Raw genomic sequence first — 18,272 nt, 5'->3', positions numbered from 1 at the left:
CGGTGACAATCGCAGCATGCTGCGATTGTCTCAGTCCGAGGAACGGATCTGATAAAAAAAGGATGATGGGAGCAGCACCATAGAATAACATTGGGATGAATGCAATGCGATTTTTTCGCAAGTGTGCCTCCAGCCTTAGGCCGGAGTCACACTGGCGAGGAATACGGGCGCGTGAGAGGCGCAAAAAACACGCATTACACACGGACAAATGATTTTCAATGGGGTCACTCGCACCAGGCATTTTTTTCTCTTTCGTATCCTACGCTCCATGCCAATCGCAGCATGCTGCGATTGTCAGCGTACTACGCCCGTAGTACGCCAATGCAAGTCAATGGGTGCGCAAAAAATACGGATTACACACGGAACACACATGTGACCTGCGAGCAATACGCAGGTCTTTTGGCTGGTGACAGGAAATGGGCCAATCCATCATCAGGAAGCCTAGACATGCAAATGAGCTTAAAAACCGCTCCAGACATCCAGGAAGTACGCCTCTACGGAGTACAGCAGCAGCATGGCGTCCACATATATTAATGTTGAGATGCTCATTGTGCTGGTGCAGGAGCGTCCCGAAATATGGGACCCACGCGATGCAAATTATGCGAACCGGACAAGAAAGGAGGCGTCATGGAGGCGCATCTGTCGCCAGATGTACCATGACTTTGGGGACAGACCACGTGATGAGCAGCATAAAATTCGTAAGTGCAACCATAAAAACATCATTAACCTTAGCGCACGCTTCAAAATGATTCTACAATCAGCACCCCCCTTCCTGGGCATGTAATTTTATTAGCCTCATGAGGCCGTTACATTTGGATGTGACACGTGGCTTCACAAAGCCATAATTAGGGGTTAGGCCACAAGCTCCTCATCCTCCTAGCCAATAAAATTATTAAGTGTAGCTAATGAGACCCTGTGTATTGGCCCAATTACATATGCCACCATGGGTAGAAAGCACACCCCAGAAGGCCCCATGCCTAGACTGCTGTTAGAAAATGTTACCTCTCAAATATGTGATTTTGACAATCTTTCCTGTCACATTGCAGTGGAAGATGTGATGAAACGCTGGCGAAGCATTAGGGACCAGTTCCGCCGGGAACGCCAGCAGCGGTCCAGGAGTGGGGATGCTGGGCATGTCAAGAGAAAATATATCTACTATGACCGGCTGAACTTCCTCGCCCCAATTCTGGATCTGAGACCGTAAGTACATAGCTCACACCACATTACACAAATACATTACACAAATACTTTACAGGGACAAAAATATTGATGTATTTTTGCCCCTGTTCTATTTCATAACAGAACTCAATCCAACCTTACGGATCGAGGAACGGCCTCAGAGGCAGAGCCCATTATAGATCCTGTAGGGGATGAGGTGGCTGGCCCATCTTCTCCCCCTACAAGAAGGATGGCTGAAGATGAGGCATCACAAGACCACACAATGGCTGCCCTACACACCACACCACCAGGACGGTCTGCTGCTGCCACCTCACCCATCCTGGAAGAGCCGGGCAACTTGAACAGCAGCCCAACTGCCCAGATCAGGTCCTCCCCACAGGCTGCTGTAGTTTCACGGCGATCAAGAAGAAGGCGCCAGGTCACTCTTCAAGAGAGTAGGACCAAAGGGAAACACAGGGGTCCTAAATTATTTGTCCAGAGTAACAACAGATGATGGTGAGGAGGCCTATGCACGTAGCCTCACCCTTTATCTCCGTGCCCTTACCCGTGAGGTCAGGCTCCGTATTAGGGGATGTATTCAGATTCTGCTTGATGCAAGCACCCCCCCAATACCCCATATGAGGTTTTTAAATTTCTGGAGAGGTGGCAGCTCTCACCACGAAATTTAATGCGCATGAGACCATCTACACAGATGCTTGTTCAAGCAGGGTCTGAACAGCCCCTAATACGTGGGCCAACACCTCAACCCCTTCCTCCCCCTACCCAAACGTCTATACTGCAGCACCAAATGTCTTCCTCAAGCCAACCCCACCAATATGGCCACTTGTACCCACCCAGTGTTGGAGGCTGGTCCCAACCTGGTTGGGGACGATCTGGCTATCTTGGTGGGTATGAGCCACGGGCCTACCAGAGCCAACAAGAAGCCCCTCACCATCATCAGTACTCTGGCCACTATCCCCAACAGTCCCAGGAGGCTGGACAATTCCAGCATCATGGGCACCATGATGGCCACAATGTTCAGCAGCACCCACAGGCTGTTGATCCACGTTCCCCTTCCCCAACATATGAGGATTTATGATTCTGATGGTTGGAGATGTCCAGTCAGATGTAACTGGTGCTCCTAATCTAAATGTAAAAACAGGTGTTCTCCTTCACCAACATTTAGAACATAATGTAACATTCACATTTTTAAATAATGTTTTCCAAACATATGAAACAATCCATCATGACAGGCAACGCTACCTCACGCCTTTCAGACAGATATTACATGTGTGTAGAAAAGAGAATCTTTAAATGCGCTATGCTGTAAACTGAAAGGATGAAAATACACTACTCACTTGCAAACGCATAGGAAAGGCGTGCTCGCCTTAGTTAAGTAGTCACCTTTTTTGTTAGCAATGTCTAGGACAAAATTTCTATGCGACAAGCATTCAGAATAACCCGCTTTCTCTATGTATTAACAAGTGAGTTTTGTATTTTCATCCTTTCCGGTATAGCATGCTTAAATGTTGTCTGGTGTACAGACAGGTAATATCTGGGTGAAAGCTGTGAGGTAGCCTTGCCTGTCATGGTGGATTCTTTCTATGTTTGGCTAACATTATGTGGAAATGTGAGTGTTATTTCGTTGCCTTTATTTTGGTGATGGAGCTCACCTTTTGTTGGCAAATCTAGGTTAATCTAGTGATGCAGCAATGTTTTTTTGGCCTTATTTTTGTGGCTGTTTTGTTCTGTTAATTTTACAACAAGTTAAAGAAGGCACAAAGGGTCATTTTGGCCATTGCCAAATTTGTGTTATGGCAATATTATGTTTGCCTTTAAGCGAAAAAAAAAAAAGGGCAATACTAAATATTTGTCTACTCTACTTAACGTCTCTGTGTGATTTTTCACAATCCCTCACAACATACTAACAGACACCAACCAATGCACTGAAACACTCATAGAATCATAAAGGCTTGAGTAATATATATTTTGACACACTTAAAGCAACAAATTATAACATAGACACAGCATGCTCTTGCCAAGAAGTTGCCCCCTCAGGTGAGACAAAGTAATTAGTGAAAATATCACGCACTTTGAGGCCAGAGAGCGGTCTACGTTGAGGGTTCATAGGTGGTCTCACCCTGCGCACATTGTCCGGCCTACGAATAACACCATTAGAGGAGGAGCAATCATGTATCCTGGTGAAGTTATGCAGAACAACACAGGCTTTCACAACTTCATTTACATTTTGCTCACTCAACTGAATGGCAGACTGGAGTACCCGCCATTTGGCAGAAAGAATCCCAAAGGAACACTCCACCAGTCGCCTAGCACGTGATAGGCGCAAGTTAAAAATTCTGCGCCTGTGGTCAAGGTTGCGCCGGGGATATGGCCTCATTACATTGCGCGATAACTGAAAGGCCTCATCTGCCACAAGGACATAAGGGACTGATTGTTCGGGGGAGCCTGGTAGCTGGCGTGGTGGGGGTAGAGCCAACTGGTTGGTGCGTAGCCGCCGAGCCATTATGGAAGTATTGAAGACTCTCGAGTCTCCAGTCCTTCCATAGGCCCCAATGTCAACAATTATAAACCTGTATTGAGGGTCTACCAGAGCCAACAATACAAGAGAAAAGTATTGTTTATAATTGAAGAATTGGGAGCCTGAGTTCGGTAGCTTATGCACCCTGATATGTTTGCCATCCAGGGCCCCAATACAATTTGGAAACTGGCAGTCCTCCTCAAACTCCCTTGATATCCTTAACCAGTCTTCCATCCTGGGCTCGGGCATGACCACTTGATGGAGTCTTGTCCAGATTTGTGCACATGTAGACCTCACTATGCCTGAAATGGTGGATTTTCCTATGAGAAACTCATGGTGGAGGGCGGCATAAGACAGGCCAGTGGACAGGAAGCTGTAGAACAACAGAAATAGTAACGTTTAGAATGGCTAAAGTAAAAAAAAATCATTTACATGCCGACCAAACTTGTTAGGAAATGATAGAGAAGAACACACACATATATGGTGGCACAATGACTAAGTGATATGCTGGACATATTAGATGTAACATTCTGGTGTGTCAGGTGCTTCATATTTGGAGTAAGATGATGGCATTCAACTTTGTCCAAGAAGGGCAAAAAACATAATTTAGCACACACATTAGGAAAAGAGAGAATGTGGTTGTGTAGTACATACCGTATTGTGAGTAGAAGTCGCTCCTCTGCAGATAATAATACATTTTATTTTTATAGCGCCGACATATTCCGCAGCACTTTACATTTCAGAGGGGATTTGTACAGACAATAGACATTACAGCATAACAATCACATACAGTAGATTATAACAAATACCAAGAGGATAGAGGGCCCTGCTCGCAAGCTTACAGTCTATGAGGAAAGAGGTAGACACGAAAGGTGGGTGGTAACAGTTGCCCTGATTGTATGGACCAGCCATAATGTTAAGTGTGTGACAGTACAGACACAGAGGGCTAATGGATGCATAAAGCATGTGGGAACATGATGCGGGAAATCTGGTTATGGTAAAACTTTTGGCTGTGCCACACAGGGATAGATTAGGTTAATGTGTTGAGGCGATAGGCCAGTCTGAATAAATGCGTTTTTAGGGCACGCTTAAAATTGTGGGGATTGGGGACTAATTGTATTGACCTGGGAAGTGCATTCCAAAGAATTGGCGCGGCACGTGTAAAGTCTTGGAGACGGGAGTGGGAGGTTCTGACTATTGAGGATACTAACCTCAGGTCATCAGCAGTACAGAGGGCGCGGATAGGGTGGTATACTGAAACAAGTGAGGAGATGTAGGGTGGTGCTGAGCCATGGAGGGCTTTGTGGGTGAGGGTAATAAGTTTATACTGAATTCTGGAGTGGATGGGTAGCCAGTGTAATGACTGGCACAAGGTAGAGGCATCGGTGTAACGATTGGTGAGGAATATGATCCTGGCTGCAGCATTCAAGACAGATTGGAGAGGGGAGAGTTTGGTAAGAGGGAGACCGATTAGAAGAGAGTTACAATAGTCGAGACGAGAATGAATAAGAGAAACAGTAAGAGTTTTTGCAGAGTCAAAAGTAAGAAAATGTCGAATTCTAGAAATGTTTTTGAGGTGCAGATGACAAGAGCGAGCCAGTGATCGAATGTGGGGGGCAAAGGAAAGCTCAGAATCAAGTATGACCCCAAGACAGCGGGCCTGTTGCTGGGGAGTAATAGTGGAACCACACACAGAAATGGCAATGTCGGGTATAGGTACATTAGTAGAGGGAGGAAACACCAGGAGTTCAGTCTTTGACAGGTTCAGTTTCAGATATAGTGAGGACATGATATTAGACACAGCGTTTAGACAATCGCCGGTGTTTTCTAGAAAGGCTGGCGTGATGTCAGGAGAAGAAGCGTATAATTGGGTGTCATCAGCATAGAGATGGTACTGGAAACCAAATCTACTGATTGTTTGACCAATAGGGGCAGTGTACAAGGAAAAGAGGAGGGGGCCTAGAACCGATCCTTGGGGGACCCCAACAGTAAGGGGAAGGTGAGAGGAGGAGGAACCGGCAAAAGATGCAGTAAAGGAGCGGTCGGAGAGATAGGAGGAGAACCAGGAGAGAACAGTGTCCTTGAGGCCAATGGAACGGAGCATAATGAGGAGGAGCTGATGATCCACAGTGTCGAATGCTGCAGAGAGATCCAAGAGAATTAGCATGGAGTAATGACCATTTGATTTAACTGTTAGTAGATCATTAGAGACTTTAGTGAGGGCAGTTTCAGTGGAGTGTAAAGAGCGGAAACCGGATTGGAGAGGGTCGAGAACAGAGTTTTCTGTTCTGCAGATATGGCTTTGCGCATCCTTGTATCCTGAAAGGTTATCCCAGGGCGCACTGTCTCCAAGAGTCGATCAAATGTGGCAATACTCATGCGACAGTACTGGTAAAATTTCTCCGGATGCTCCCGCAGAGAAGAATAGAGGCGGTGAAAATGACCTCTTGTGAGTCGTTGCCTCAAAAGTGGATGGACCCACATGCGTCTCCTCATCCGCGGATCCACTGTCACAGGATATGGTTGCCCAAAGCGCCGTGACAAAAGCCAGGTAAAGAGAACCTGCTCAGTTGTATTGAATCGCAGACCCTCTGCCATGTTGCACAAAGAACACCAACACACCTCGTGAAAGCAAGGTGACAAATGTACAGAATGTAAGCAGCCACCAGTTTCTGAGTGTCTAAATAGGGTGCAGGCTAATGATTTAAATTGTTTGCAGGCCTGAAAACCGTTAAATGTCCATTTTGCAAGGTTGCGAGAAAATCTCAGCATACGGATTGCATACGGATTACATACGGATACACACATGCGCAAAATACGCAACCTCACCTTGCTTACGGATGACCTACGGAGCACTATTTAGTGGTCATTCATCTGTATTACGCAAGTAAACTACGGACCGTATTTTGCACAGGTTAGTGTGACTCCAGCCTTACAGAAACAAACGCAAAAAATGCCTGCCTGTCTGCCTGCCTCTGTACCGCCCAGGCTACTGCAGCTGGAACTGTGGACTTTTATATGTCAATGCTCATTTTCAATAAAGGTTGATGAGAGAAAAAAAACCAGCAAAAAGCGCCTGAGTAGCCACGTAGGCATGAACAGTGTGCGGGCGGGCACTTGGAAGACGGGAAGAAGTGGGAAGGAGCAAAGAAAAGAGAACTTGTGCGGGTATTCATATAGTAACGGTGGGAGTCTCGGAGAAGCTGCCGGGCTGTCACAGATCTGCGAGGCAAGCGGAACGTCCTGAACGGAAGCAATGTCCTCCCCTCCTAGAGAGAAAACGGACACCAAAGCTGGTCACCTGCCTGCCGGTATTACCTGGGGTCTGGGGGCGCAGTCGGTACAGGCCGAGTCGGAGCGTTCGGTGCCATATGGCGAGAATGAGCCGCTGTGGGCGGCTGTTCTCTGCTCACCGGGCGCCACCGGCTGCTGCAGTAGCAGCAGCTCCTTCTGCTTGTTAAGGGGGCATTACTTAAAGGAGGCTTCCCTATACCAGCCTTCTGCAAACTGTTACTCTAAGCTAGCAGTGTGTTGCCATATAGGGTTCTGAAACTACAACTCCCAACATGCAGCGGCAGCACTGTTGTATGGATGTTAGGAGTTGTAATTTCACTGCTCCTGGATGACCCCAAAGTGCAAAGCAAAGATCACACTGTTAACACTATGGAAACACTGCCACGTTCACATACAAACACCACAAAGACCTGGTGGAAGATGTCCCCGCAATGACGTCCTTGGGCGGGTGTCCCCCTGCAAGTATTGTGTGTGGAGTTGCCTATTGCACCCTTGTCTACCAGTGTCGGGGTCATACAGCCGTATTAGGGTGTGTGCACACGCTGCGGATTTTGCTGCGGTTCCGCAGCGGTTTTGGCCGCTGCGGACCCGCAGCAGTTTTTGCTGCGGTGTATAGTACCATGATTTCCTATGGGAATCAAAAACCGCCATGCAGACTGTGCGGAATTTTCTGCGCGGATTATCTGCGGTTTTCAATCCGCAGAAAGAATTGACATGTCAATTCTTTCTGCAGATTCTGCTGCGGTTTGCCACCTCCTCCATTGAGGAGATGAAAAGCCGCAGGGAAAAACCGCAAAGCAAACCGCAGGTAAAACCGCAGGTATTTTGACCTGCGGTTTCACCTGCGGATTTTACAAAATCCGTGCGGATGAATCCGCACCTAAATCTGCAGCGTGTGCACACAGCCTTAGGCTGTGTGCACACGCTGCGGATTCCGCGGTTTTGGCCGCTGCGGACACGCAGCAGTTTTAGCTGCGGTGTACAGTACCATTCATTTGAATGGGAAAATAAAAACGCTGTGCCGACGCTGCGGAAAAAACCGCGCGGATTTGCTGCGGTTTTGAATCCGCAGAAAGAATTGCATGTCAATTCTTTCTGCGGAAACCGCTGCGGGTTCCTATCTCCACCATTGTGGAGATAGTGAATCCGCAGGACCAAACCGCAGGCAAAACCGCAGATAATCCGCAGGTCTTTGGACCTGCGGATTATCTGCGGTTTTTTCAAAATCCGTGCGGATTAATCCGCAGCGGATTCCGCAGCGTGTGCACACAGCCTTAGGGTACGTGCACACGCTGCGGATTGTAGTGCGGATTTGGCCGCCCGGATTTTGTGAAATCCGCAGGTAAATCTGCAGGTCAAAAGACCTGCGGTTTTACCTGCAGATTGCTCTGCGGTTTTTCATCTCCACAATGGAGGAGATGGCAAACCACAGCGGAATCCGCAGAAAGAATTGACATGTCAATTCTTTTTGCGGTTTCAAAACCGCAGGAAAACCGCGTGGAAAAACCTGCACCGCGTTTTTTTTTATTCCCATAGGGAATAATGGTACTGTACACCGCAGCAAAAACTGCTGCGGATTCGCAGCGGCCAAAACTGCTGCGGTACCGCAGCAGAATCCGCAGCGTGTGCACACACCCTAAAAAAACAAATTGTGGCTGTGATTGGCTCTGCGTGCTTATCAGGTGATGGATAGGTGCCACTGTTTTATTACATGCATTTTTCTTGTTTGCTAAGTGGACCAAAGTAAAGTGTACTGCAATTTTTTTTTCTTAATTTTCCCCCATGGAGACGATTGGTCTATGTGGTGAATTGGCACACTGGCTATTGCACATACCTTGCTGCTCCCCTTTTTAATAGGGGTTATGTACCCCTGATAGAATTTTCAGCAAGTCCTGCAGAACATACAACTGGAATTTGTCTCCTTGCCAATTGTTGCAGTCATTCTAGGTTCTGATCATGCCAACTAAAGTTTTAACCACTTCTCTCAATAGAGCAAGTCGATAGATAGATCGCCGATAGATGCTGCTGCACAGGAGCAGCTGGCACCGTTTTAAGATTTTTTTATTTTTTATTTTTATGAAGAAAGTTATATCAGTAAATAAAATAATTAAATGAATATTATAGATGCGATCATGTGGCAGGTGCCTGCCTGCTGAATGTGATTTTTTTTTTTTTTTTTTTTCCCCCCAAAATGTATTATATTCAGTATATAAAATAGAGGGCAGGTCACTGAAGGTCTCCGCAACATAAATAGACATGCTGCGGTCTATAAAGACGCAACACATGCTTTGTTACGTCTGCCACCTGCGTCTTTGTACGCATAGTGGAGGTGGGATTTCATAAAATCACCTCCACTATGCTGTAACATTTGGACGCTGCAATCCGCAGCAAATCCTGACTGTAGAAACATACCCTAATTCTGTGACTCCAGAGCAGCTCCTTGGTGTTCCCCCTCCCTTATGGGACCTTGCTTCACATCAGGGGACGTGGCCTGCTGATAGCAGCTGCCAACCCCTCATGCCATAATTTTTTTTTTTTTTTTAATCACAAAAATAAAAATTTGAGATCCATGCTGTCTTGTCTGTATACTCTCTTTTGCTTTCTCCCCTGGAGAGGAGTTGTGTACACTGGTTTGAAGGGGTTGTCCATTATTAGGACAACCCCTTTATAATCAAAATGTTTTCCCCCATAAAATAATAAAGCCAGTACTAGCCAAGTAGTGGACAACTTCTTTAATGAAGAGCTTGCTGGAGTATTATGCGCCTAATTGATTAAAAGGTGCACACTGTGTACTTAATTTGGCACATTTTCTCAGTGGTGTTTACCTTACCAGAAATGTTATTCCAGTCAGGGTTTAGGGTATGTGCACACGTTGCGGCTTTGTGTGTGGATTTGTGTGCGGATTTTTCCACGCAGAATCTGCAGGTCAAAATGCCTGTGTTTTACCTGCGGATTAAGGCTATGTGCACACACTGCAGATTCACCTGCGGATTTGTATCTGCGGATCCGCAGGTAAAACCGCAGGTAAAATGACCTGCGGATTGGCCTGCGGTTTTCCCCTGCGGTTTGCCTCCTGGACAATGGAATAGGTGGCAAGCCGCAGCAGAATCCGCAGAAAGAATTGACATGTCAATTCTTTCTGCGGATTCAAAACTGCAGCTTTTCTGCAGTTGAAAACCCGCAGCATGTGCACAGCAGAATGTAAATCACATAGACTTACATTGTACTGTACACTGTCTGCAGAACTGCTGCAAATCCGCAGCGGATCCGCAGCAAAAACCGCAGCATGTGCACATAGCCTTAGGCTAGTTTCACATTTGTGGTTGAATCCGCAGCGTATCGTCCGCAACCACAAATGCATGAAAAGCCGCATGCGAACAGTTTTTTTAATATGCATCAGCTTACGCATGCGGCAAAAAAAAACAACGCAGCGTTTGCGCTTTTTCTGCGTATGAGTTCTAAAGGTGAAAAATTTTCCAGGAGAAAAATCTAGATAGACAGACACCACCAATGGGCATGTCTTATGGGATATCTTTTATATAGACCCTTGTACAGCTGAAAACTTCAGATTTTGCTCCTGTATCCTGCGTCACGATGGATCTTCGCATGGAGAGCTTTTATTTCAACCTGGATTTGGATATAAAGCTGTTTCTTGCATTTGCAAAGGCAAGTCCGGGAGAGCATGGAGCCTACCACACCCTATACAGCGAGCTCAATGTGAACCCGGAGAAATCTGCGGAATATACCAGGATGTCTCAAGAGACCTTCCGGGATTTGCTTGGTCGTGTCCAAGGAGCCATCAGGAGACAGGACACCCAGCTCCGTAGAGCGATTCCTGCTGAGGAACGTCTCCTGGTCACATTAAAGTACGTAATCTTTCAAAACAAATGCCTGTCATAATTATTATGGTTCTGCCATGTATTACCGTATATACTCGAATATAAGCCGAGATTTTCAGCCCATTTTTTTGGGCTGAAAGTCCACCTCTTGGCTTATATTCGAGTCATATACACCGGGGGGTCGGAGGGGGAGCGGGGTCGGGGGTGTCAGGTCATACTTACCCGTCCTGACGCTGTCTCTTGAGCCCCCAGCTTCTCCGCGCTCTCTCTTCCTGCCTTCAGCGGTCACGTGGTACCGGTCATTAAAACTCATGAATATGCGCATATTAATGAGTTTTAATGAGCGGTATCACAGACCGCTGAAAGCAGGAAGAGAGAGCGCGGAGAAGCTGGGGGCTCAAGAGACACCATCAGGACGGGTAAGTATAGCGATACTCACCTGTCCTGCGTCCATGGCTGCTTGCTGCTGTCTGTCATCGGTCAGTGACTTCAGACAGCAGAGGGCGCGGTGATGTGATTAGTGCGCGCTGCGCCCCCTGCAGTCTGAACGTCACTGACCGATGACGTGGCAGATAGCGGTGAGCAGCCATGGACGCAGGACAGGTGAGAATCTGACACCCAGCGACGGAGAGGTGAGTGTCATTTTTTTTTATTTTTACATGCAGCGGCAGCACATGGGGGAATAATCTAAGGAGCTTCTTATGGGGTCAGCATATGGGGCAACAATCTTTGGAGCTTCTTATGGGGGCAGCATATGGGGGAATAATCTATGGAGCATTTCCCACCCTAGGCTTATACTAGAGTCAATAAGTTTTCCCAGTTTTTTGTGGCAAAATTAGGGGGGTCGGCTTATACTCGGATCGGCTTATACTCGAGTATATACGGTAATTGTTTTTTTTTTTCTTTGTGTTTTGCTAAACCCCATCATAAATATTATTGTTCGTAATTTTTTTCTTTCTCTGTTTGGCAGATTTCTGGCTACCGGAGAGAGCTTATCGCTCCATTTTCAGTACTGGCTAGCAATTTCAACCCTGTCTGGAATAGTTGCGGACACCTGCCGGGCTTTGTGGAAAGTTCTCTGGGATGAATTTATCCCCCTACCAACTTCAGAAATGTAGCTGGAAATTGCTGAAAATTTCTGGTGAGTTTAATTTCCCCAACTGTTTGGAAGCAGTGGATGGAAAGCACATTTGGATTGCCAAACCCCATAACTGGATCTGAGTACTTCAACTACAAGAAATATTTTTCTGTAGTGCTCATGGCGATTGCAGATGCAGACTGTCGCTTTATCGCCGTGGACATTGGAGCTTTTGGCTGTGGCAATGACTTCCAGACTTTTAAGAACTCGGACATGGGCCAACCCTTGTATGGAAAAAAAAAACTTAATTTCCCTCTGTCACGACCTCTTCCCAACACCGAAGGCCCGCCAATGCCATTTGTTATGGTTGGGGATGAGGCCTTTTAGATGTGTGAAAACCTACTGAAGCCATACTCCAGTCAGGACTTGAACCACAAAAAATTTTTTTTAACTACAGACTAACCAGGGCACGAAGAACTGTTGAGGATACCTTTTGGGACTCTTGTCTCCAAATGGCGCATTCTTGGCACAACCATTAATCTAAAAATTGAGACAGTCGATGAGGTTGTCAAAGCCTGTGTGGTTCTGCATAAATACATAATGGCTAAAGAGCAACCCAACATTGAACTTGATGAACCTGTTTCAAACCCATTGCCAGATTACCATCATCACCCTCTGCGGACAGCAGTTGAAGTTGCCCAAATGAGGGACCAATTTGCTGCCTACTTTGTTTCTGATATCGGATGTGTGGCATGACAAGATGAAATGGTTTAATAAACTGTTCTGTATGTATATTTACCTGTAATGTTAAAATGTTCCTGTAATATTTGGTGTAAATAAAAAACCTGTATTGAGACCTGTACCGAGTGCCCTGTGTATTTCCACTCAAATCCACTTTTGATGTCAGTGCTATGGTAGTAATGTAGGTAATGGGGTGCTCACCAATAAAGTAGGTGCTCTGAGGTAAAGAGTTAATACTAATAGGAAAAATAACCTCGGCACACTCATATACAAATTCCAAGGAATAAACTCACATAGCTGCTTATAATTTTTATTCAGAATTTCAGCGGACCAAAAAATGATTGATATAGTACAGATTAAAATATCCAACGTTTCAGCTCGCAGGCCTTTATCAAGGATTGATCTGTAATGATAGACAAATTTTATCCAGATACATGCAAACACTATCATACATACAAAAATAAAAAATGGAAAATAAAAGGTCCATATAATATACTTCAGTGTCATAATCAAATATATTATATACAATAAATATATAGCGCACAACAAAACCATCAAATGTAATACAATGTTGCAATTAGGAAATAATTCCACAAGAGAGGCAATATATATCCGCCCATATATATATAAGATATATAATGAAGCAAAAAATGATCCAAAATGTATTTAGTACCTGTAAATAGATAGAAGACAAACGGGTCCTAAATGCTGACTGGATATATGTTCAATAGTGACCTATAGGAGTCACCTACTATGAAACAGAAAAAAAAAAGAAAAAATATATATGTGCCATAAAAGACTAGACAAAGAAAGTAAAATAAAGTCTCCCAGAAAAAAACGTAACTATTGTATGAGTACATATCCAGACTGTCAAAGGGAAGTGCGGTAATGTGGTGCGCTGTGGACGCCTTGTGAGCCGTCAGTCCCTTAAATACACGCGCCGAAAATACTTCCGGGTGGAGGGCGGCGTTCCCCGCTGTGTACTGCGCAGGTGCCATCCAAAGCTGTCGGAGACAGCCGGAAAAGAACGAAGAAAGGGGCGGTATTATCCACTGTGAACCGCGCATGCGCCGTTCAAGGACGGCAAAAGCAGCCAGAGGGAGTGAAAAAGAAAACCTTTATCTCCAGGAAGTGCAAAGACCTGACGGGAAGTGCTCTATAAATTGCTGGAACAGAACCAACTTGTGGCACCTAAGCACTGTGACCGGATACCGGGAAACAGTTAAGTTATCTAAAAAGGTAATAAAAAAAACACAAAAAATAATCTTTTATGGAAAGCTGATCAGCACATATAGAGTATCATAAAGTATAATCACTGAAGAGTCATAAAACAAAAAAATACATACACATAACAATGGATACTTATTAATACATACTAATACAGGGGGGAGAGGAACAATATTAACCCTTTACAGTAAATAATAGTGATTCATAGTAGTGGATAATACCGCCCCTTTCTTCTTCGTTCTTTTCCAGCTTTGGATGGCACCTGCGCAGTACACAGCGGGGAACGCCGCCCTCCACCCGGAAGTATTTTCGTCAAGCGTGTATTTAAGGGACTGACTGCTCACAAGGCATCCACAGCGCACCACGTTACCGCACTTTCCTCTGACGGTCTAGATATGTACTCATACAATAGGTACGTTTTTTTCTGGGAGACTTTATTTTACTTTCTTTGTCTAGTCTTTTATGGCACATACCATATTTTTCGGACTATAAGACGCACCGGACCATAAGACACACCCCAATTTTCAGTAGGAAAAAAAAAATGTGTCAAATGGGGGTCCGTCTTACAGTCCGAATTCAGCTTACCTGGGAAGGGATCCGGCACAGGTGGAGAAGTAGGCACAGGTGTCATTCAGTGGTCCAGGCTCGTGCGGTGGCGGCTCTGTGCTGGGGCAGGTTGGTTGTGCAGGGGCAGCTGTGCTGGGGCAGGGGCAGCTGCGCTGGGGCAGGGGCAGCAGGGCAGGGGCAGCTGTGATGAGGCAGGGGCAGCTGTGCTGGGGCAGGTGGGCTCTGCGTTGGTGGCAGCGGGCGACGCTGTGCGGTGGTGGCAGCGGGCTGTGCTCCGGTGCAGGGGCCGCGGCTCCACCGGCATTTCTTCGCAGCCCGGAGGCCCCCGCAGTTCCCTTGCTGGCCGCCGCCATGTTGCGGTGGCCTCCGGGAGCATGGACGCCGGAAAGATGGCCGCCGGTCCGGGGACGGCGCATGCACGGGATCAGATCTCGTCCCGTATTTACAGGTACTAAATACATTTTGGATCATTTTTTGCTTCATTATATATCTTATATATGTATGGGCGGATATATATTGCCTCTCTTGTGGAATTATTTCCTAATTGCAACATTGTATTACATTTGATGGTTTTGTTGTGCGCTATATATTTATTGTATATAATATATTTGATTATGACACTGAAGTATATTATATGGACCTTTTATTTTCCATTTTTTATTTTTGTTTGTATGATAGTGTTTGCATGTATCTGGATAAAATTTGTCTAACATTACAGATAAATCCTTGATAAAGGCCTGCGAGCCGAAACGTTGGATATTTTAATCTGTACTATATCAATCATTTTTTGGTCCGCTGAAATTTTGAATAAAAAATTATAAGCAGCTACGTGAGTTTATTCCTTGGAATTTGTATATGAGTGTGCCGAGGTTATTTTTCCTATTAGTGCTATGGTAGGTGACGTCTGATTCGATCCAGCTTCTCTTAAGTCTATTGGACGCAGCAACTCTTCAGTCTGCGTCCAATAGATTATGCAGACTGAAGAGATGCTGGAGAAAATACAAGTCATATTTGTTTTTGACAAGTCATAGCTCCATGACCAACACAAGAAGCAAAGCTGCAGTGTTCAAGTTTGTAAACCGAACGCAAAGGAGTAAAAAGTCCATATTTATAACAAAACTAGCTGAAGAGCCCGGCGCTGCCAGGGCATAGTAACTAACTGTGGTTAGTTATAACAAATTATAATTATCCTCCATCCCATAGTCCCGTTCCCATATACCCATCATACATAACCACCATCCCATAGGCCCGTGCCCATATACCCATCATACATATTCTCCATCCCATAGTCCCATGCCCATGTACCCATCATACATATCCGCCATCCCATAGTTCCATGCCCATATATCCATCACACATCCTCCATCCCATAGTCCCGTGCCCATATACCCGTCATACATATTCTCCATCCCATAATCCAGTGCCCATATACCCATCACACATCCTCCATCCCATAGGCCCGTGCCCATATACCCGTCACACATCATCCCATAGTCAACCATTATGACATCATAATGAGCGGCGGGGCTTGATGACAGCGTCGCCATGGCAACCATTGTGACATAATGAGGGGCGGGGCTTGATACGCGCACACTGTTTCCTCATTATGTAGATAGGGGCATTATGACATCATAATGAGGGGCGGGGCTTGACGCGCTCACACTTTCCCCATTATGTAGACGGGGCAAAATTGTTTGGTGAATTAAGCCAGACTAGGGGATTATGGTCCGTTAGAAGGGAAAACTGTCGTCCATACAAATATGGTTGCAACTTCTTGAGTGCCCATACTACCGCCAGGCACTCCTCGATGGCCGCATAGCTTACTTCATGGGGCAGTAGTTTCCGACTCAGGTAAGCTACCGGGTGTTCTTGGCCGTCCGGCCCGACTTGGCTCAGTACTGCGCCCAATCCAAACATAGAAGCGTCTGTATGAACAAGGAAACGTTTAGTTGTATCGGGTGCGGCCAATACAGGGGTATTGGTGAGGGCGTCCTTTAGTTGGCGGAAGGCTTCCTCACACTCTGAAGTCCAGGTTACCTGGCGGGGTTAGTTCTTACGGGTCAGATCAGTGAGGGGCTTGGCTACGCTGCTGTAATTGGGAACGAATTTCCTGTAATACCCCGCTGTCCCTAGAAACGCCATGACCTGGGTTTTTAGTGCGTGGGATGGGCCATTTGGCTATGGCCTCAATCTTGGCTGGTCACTGTTTCCCACTTCCCACCCAATGCCCTAAATACTGAACCTCTGCTTTGCCCACGTGACACTTGTTTGGGTTCAGGGTGATTCCGGCCTGATGGATCCTGTCCAATACTGTCTCTAGGTGATTTAGATGCTCTTCCCATGTCGCACTGTAGATGGCGATGTCGTCCAGGTAGGCACAAGCATAGTCCTGGAGACCATCTAGAAGCCGGTCAACCAGCCTTTGGAAGGTCGCCGGGGCATTCTTCAACCCGAATGCCATAACTCGAAACTGTAATAAGCCTAACGGGGTGACAAATGCCGACTTGGGAATAGCGTCAGGACTAAGGGGAATCTGCCAGTAGCCTTTGCATAGATCGATGGTGGTCAAATACTTTGCCCCCGCCAGCCGGTCTAACAACTCATCCACACGCGGCATGGGGTATGCATCCGTCACTGTTTTCTCATTGAGCTTACGATAGTCTACACAAAACTGTGTAGTCCCATCCTTCTTGGGCACTAACACTACGGAGGATGCCCAGGGACTGACTCTTCAGTGACCCCTAAACGCAACATCTCTTGTATCTCTTGTTGCATCCCCTCTCGTACAGACTCAGGGACGCGGAAGGGGTTTTGTCGCAGGGGGGTCTGATCCTGGGTCTCAACCTTGTGTTGTGCCAGGCGAGTGTACCCCGGTCTCTCTGAAAACATCCTCTGTCGCAGCCTCAACAACGCCTCCGCCTGCTGTCTCTCCCGGGGGCCTAGGTCTTCACCCAAGTGTACCTGGTCCCATGTTTTAGACTGAGTCCTTTCCCCTTAGGCTACTTTCACACATCCGGTGTGTGGGGTCCGGCGGCGTGCGGCGAAAAGCCGGGCCGCCGGATCCGGCCTGCAGCCGTGACACCGGATGTGTATGCGGCGAGAGATACGGCTCGGACATTATTTAAAGGAGCCGCAGGACGAGGTGGACAGAGGCAGCCGATGAGAGACAGCTGCTGAAAGGGAGGTGAGGAGAGGGGAGGGGAGAGAGAGAGACATGGGGGGTTAACACTTAGTGTCCAGGCGAGAGAATCTCTCTCTCTTGCCGGGCACTTGTGGGGTTAACCCCACAGAGAGATCTCTCTCTCTCACCCAGACACTGTGAGTGTTAACCCCACAAGTGCCCGGCGAGAGAGATCTCTCGCAAGTGTCCGGGTGACAGAGAGATCTCTCTCTCGCCGGGAACTTGTGGGGTTAACATTCACAGAGTCCGGGCATGCGCTGTGGAAAAAGCCGGTCCGGCGCTGCCAAAAAAAACGTTGCAGGGAACCTTTTTTGCAGATGCTGGACGGCTAATTTATGCTGTGTCCGGCAACAACCGGACACGACGCATAACCATCCGGCACGATGCGGCGACCATGAAAGCTTATGGGACAAAACCGGATCCGGTGCTGGATCCGGTTATTAAAAATTTCGCCGCATCGTGCCGGATTACAAAAACCGGATGTGTGAAAGAGGCCTAAGACATCCGGCAAGGGAAATCCGGCTAAATCCTCTGCTTCAGGTGCACAGATGGCCACTACCTCTTCAGGGCGCTCCCGGTAGGTCTTCAGCATATTCACGTGGAACATGCGGTTAACCCTGGGGTCGTCACAGTCGGCGACATTATAGG

The 18,272-nt window shown here is 46.7% G+C and overlaps 1 protein-coding gene across 4 annotated transcripts in view; it reads left to right on the top strand.

The window, feature by feature from the left end:
• Positions 1 to 6,785: 6,785 nt before the first annotated feature.
• Positions 6,786 to 18,272, top strand: part of DAP (death associated protein) — a 180,126-nt gene continuing 168,639 nt past the window's right edge. The window contains exon 1 of one of the 4 annotated variants that reach the window (XM_073555726.1): positions 6,786 to 7,008. In XM_073555726.1, coding sequence (XP_073411827.1) covers positions 6,954 to 7,008 — 55 coding nt within the window. In that variant the 5' untranslated portion in view covers positions 6,786 to 6,953. The remainder of the gene's footprint in view (positions 7,009 to 18,272) is intronic. The other 3 variants (XR_012222574.1, XM_073555724.1, XM_073555725.1) reach the window with 3 other exon arrangements.

This window comes from Dendrobates tinctorius, unplaced genomic scaffold (genome assembly GCF_039654945.1).
Source record: "Dendrobates tinctorius isolate UK_male_01 unplaced genomic scaffold, ASM3965494v1 ptg000229l, whole genome shotgun sequence".
NCBI classification, from domain to species: Eukaryota; Metazoa; Chordata; class Amphibia; order Anura; family Dendrobatidae; genus Dendrobates; species Dendrobates tinctorius.
Note: the sequence above shows the minus strand (reverse complement) of the source record. Positions and strands in the feature narration are given on the sequence as shown.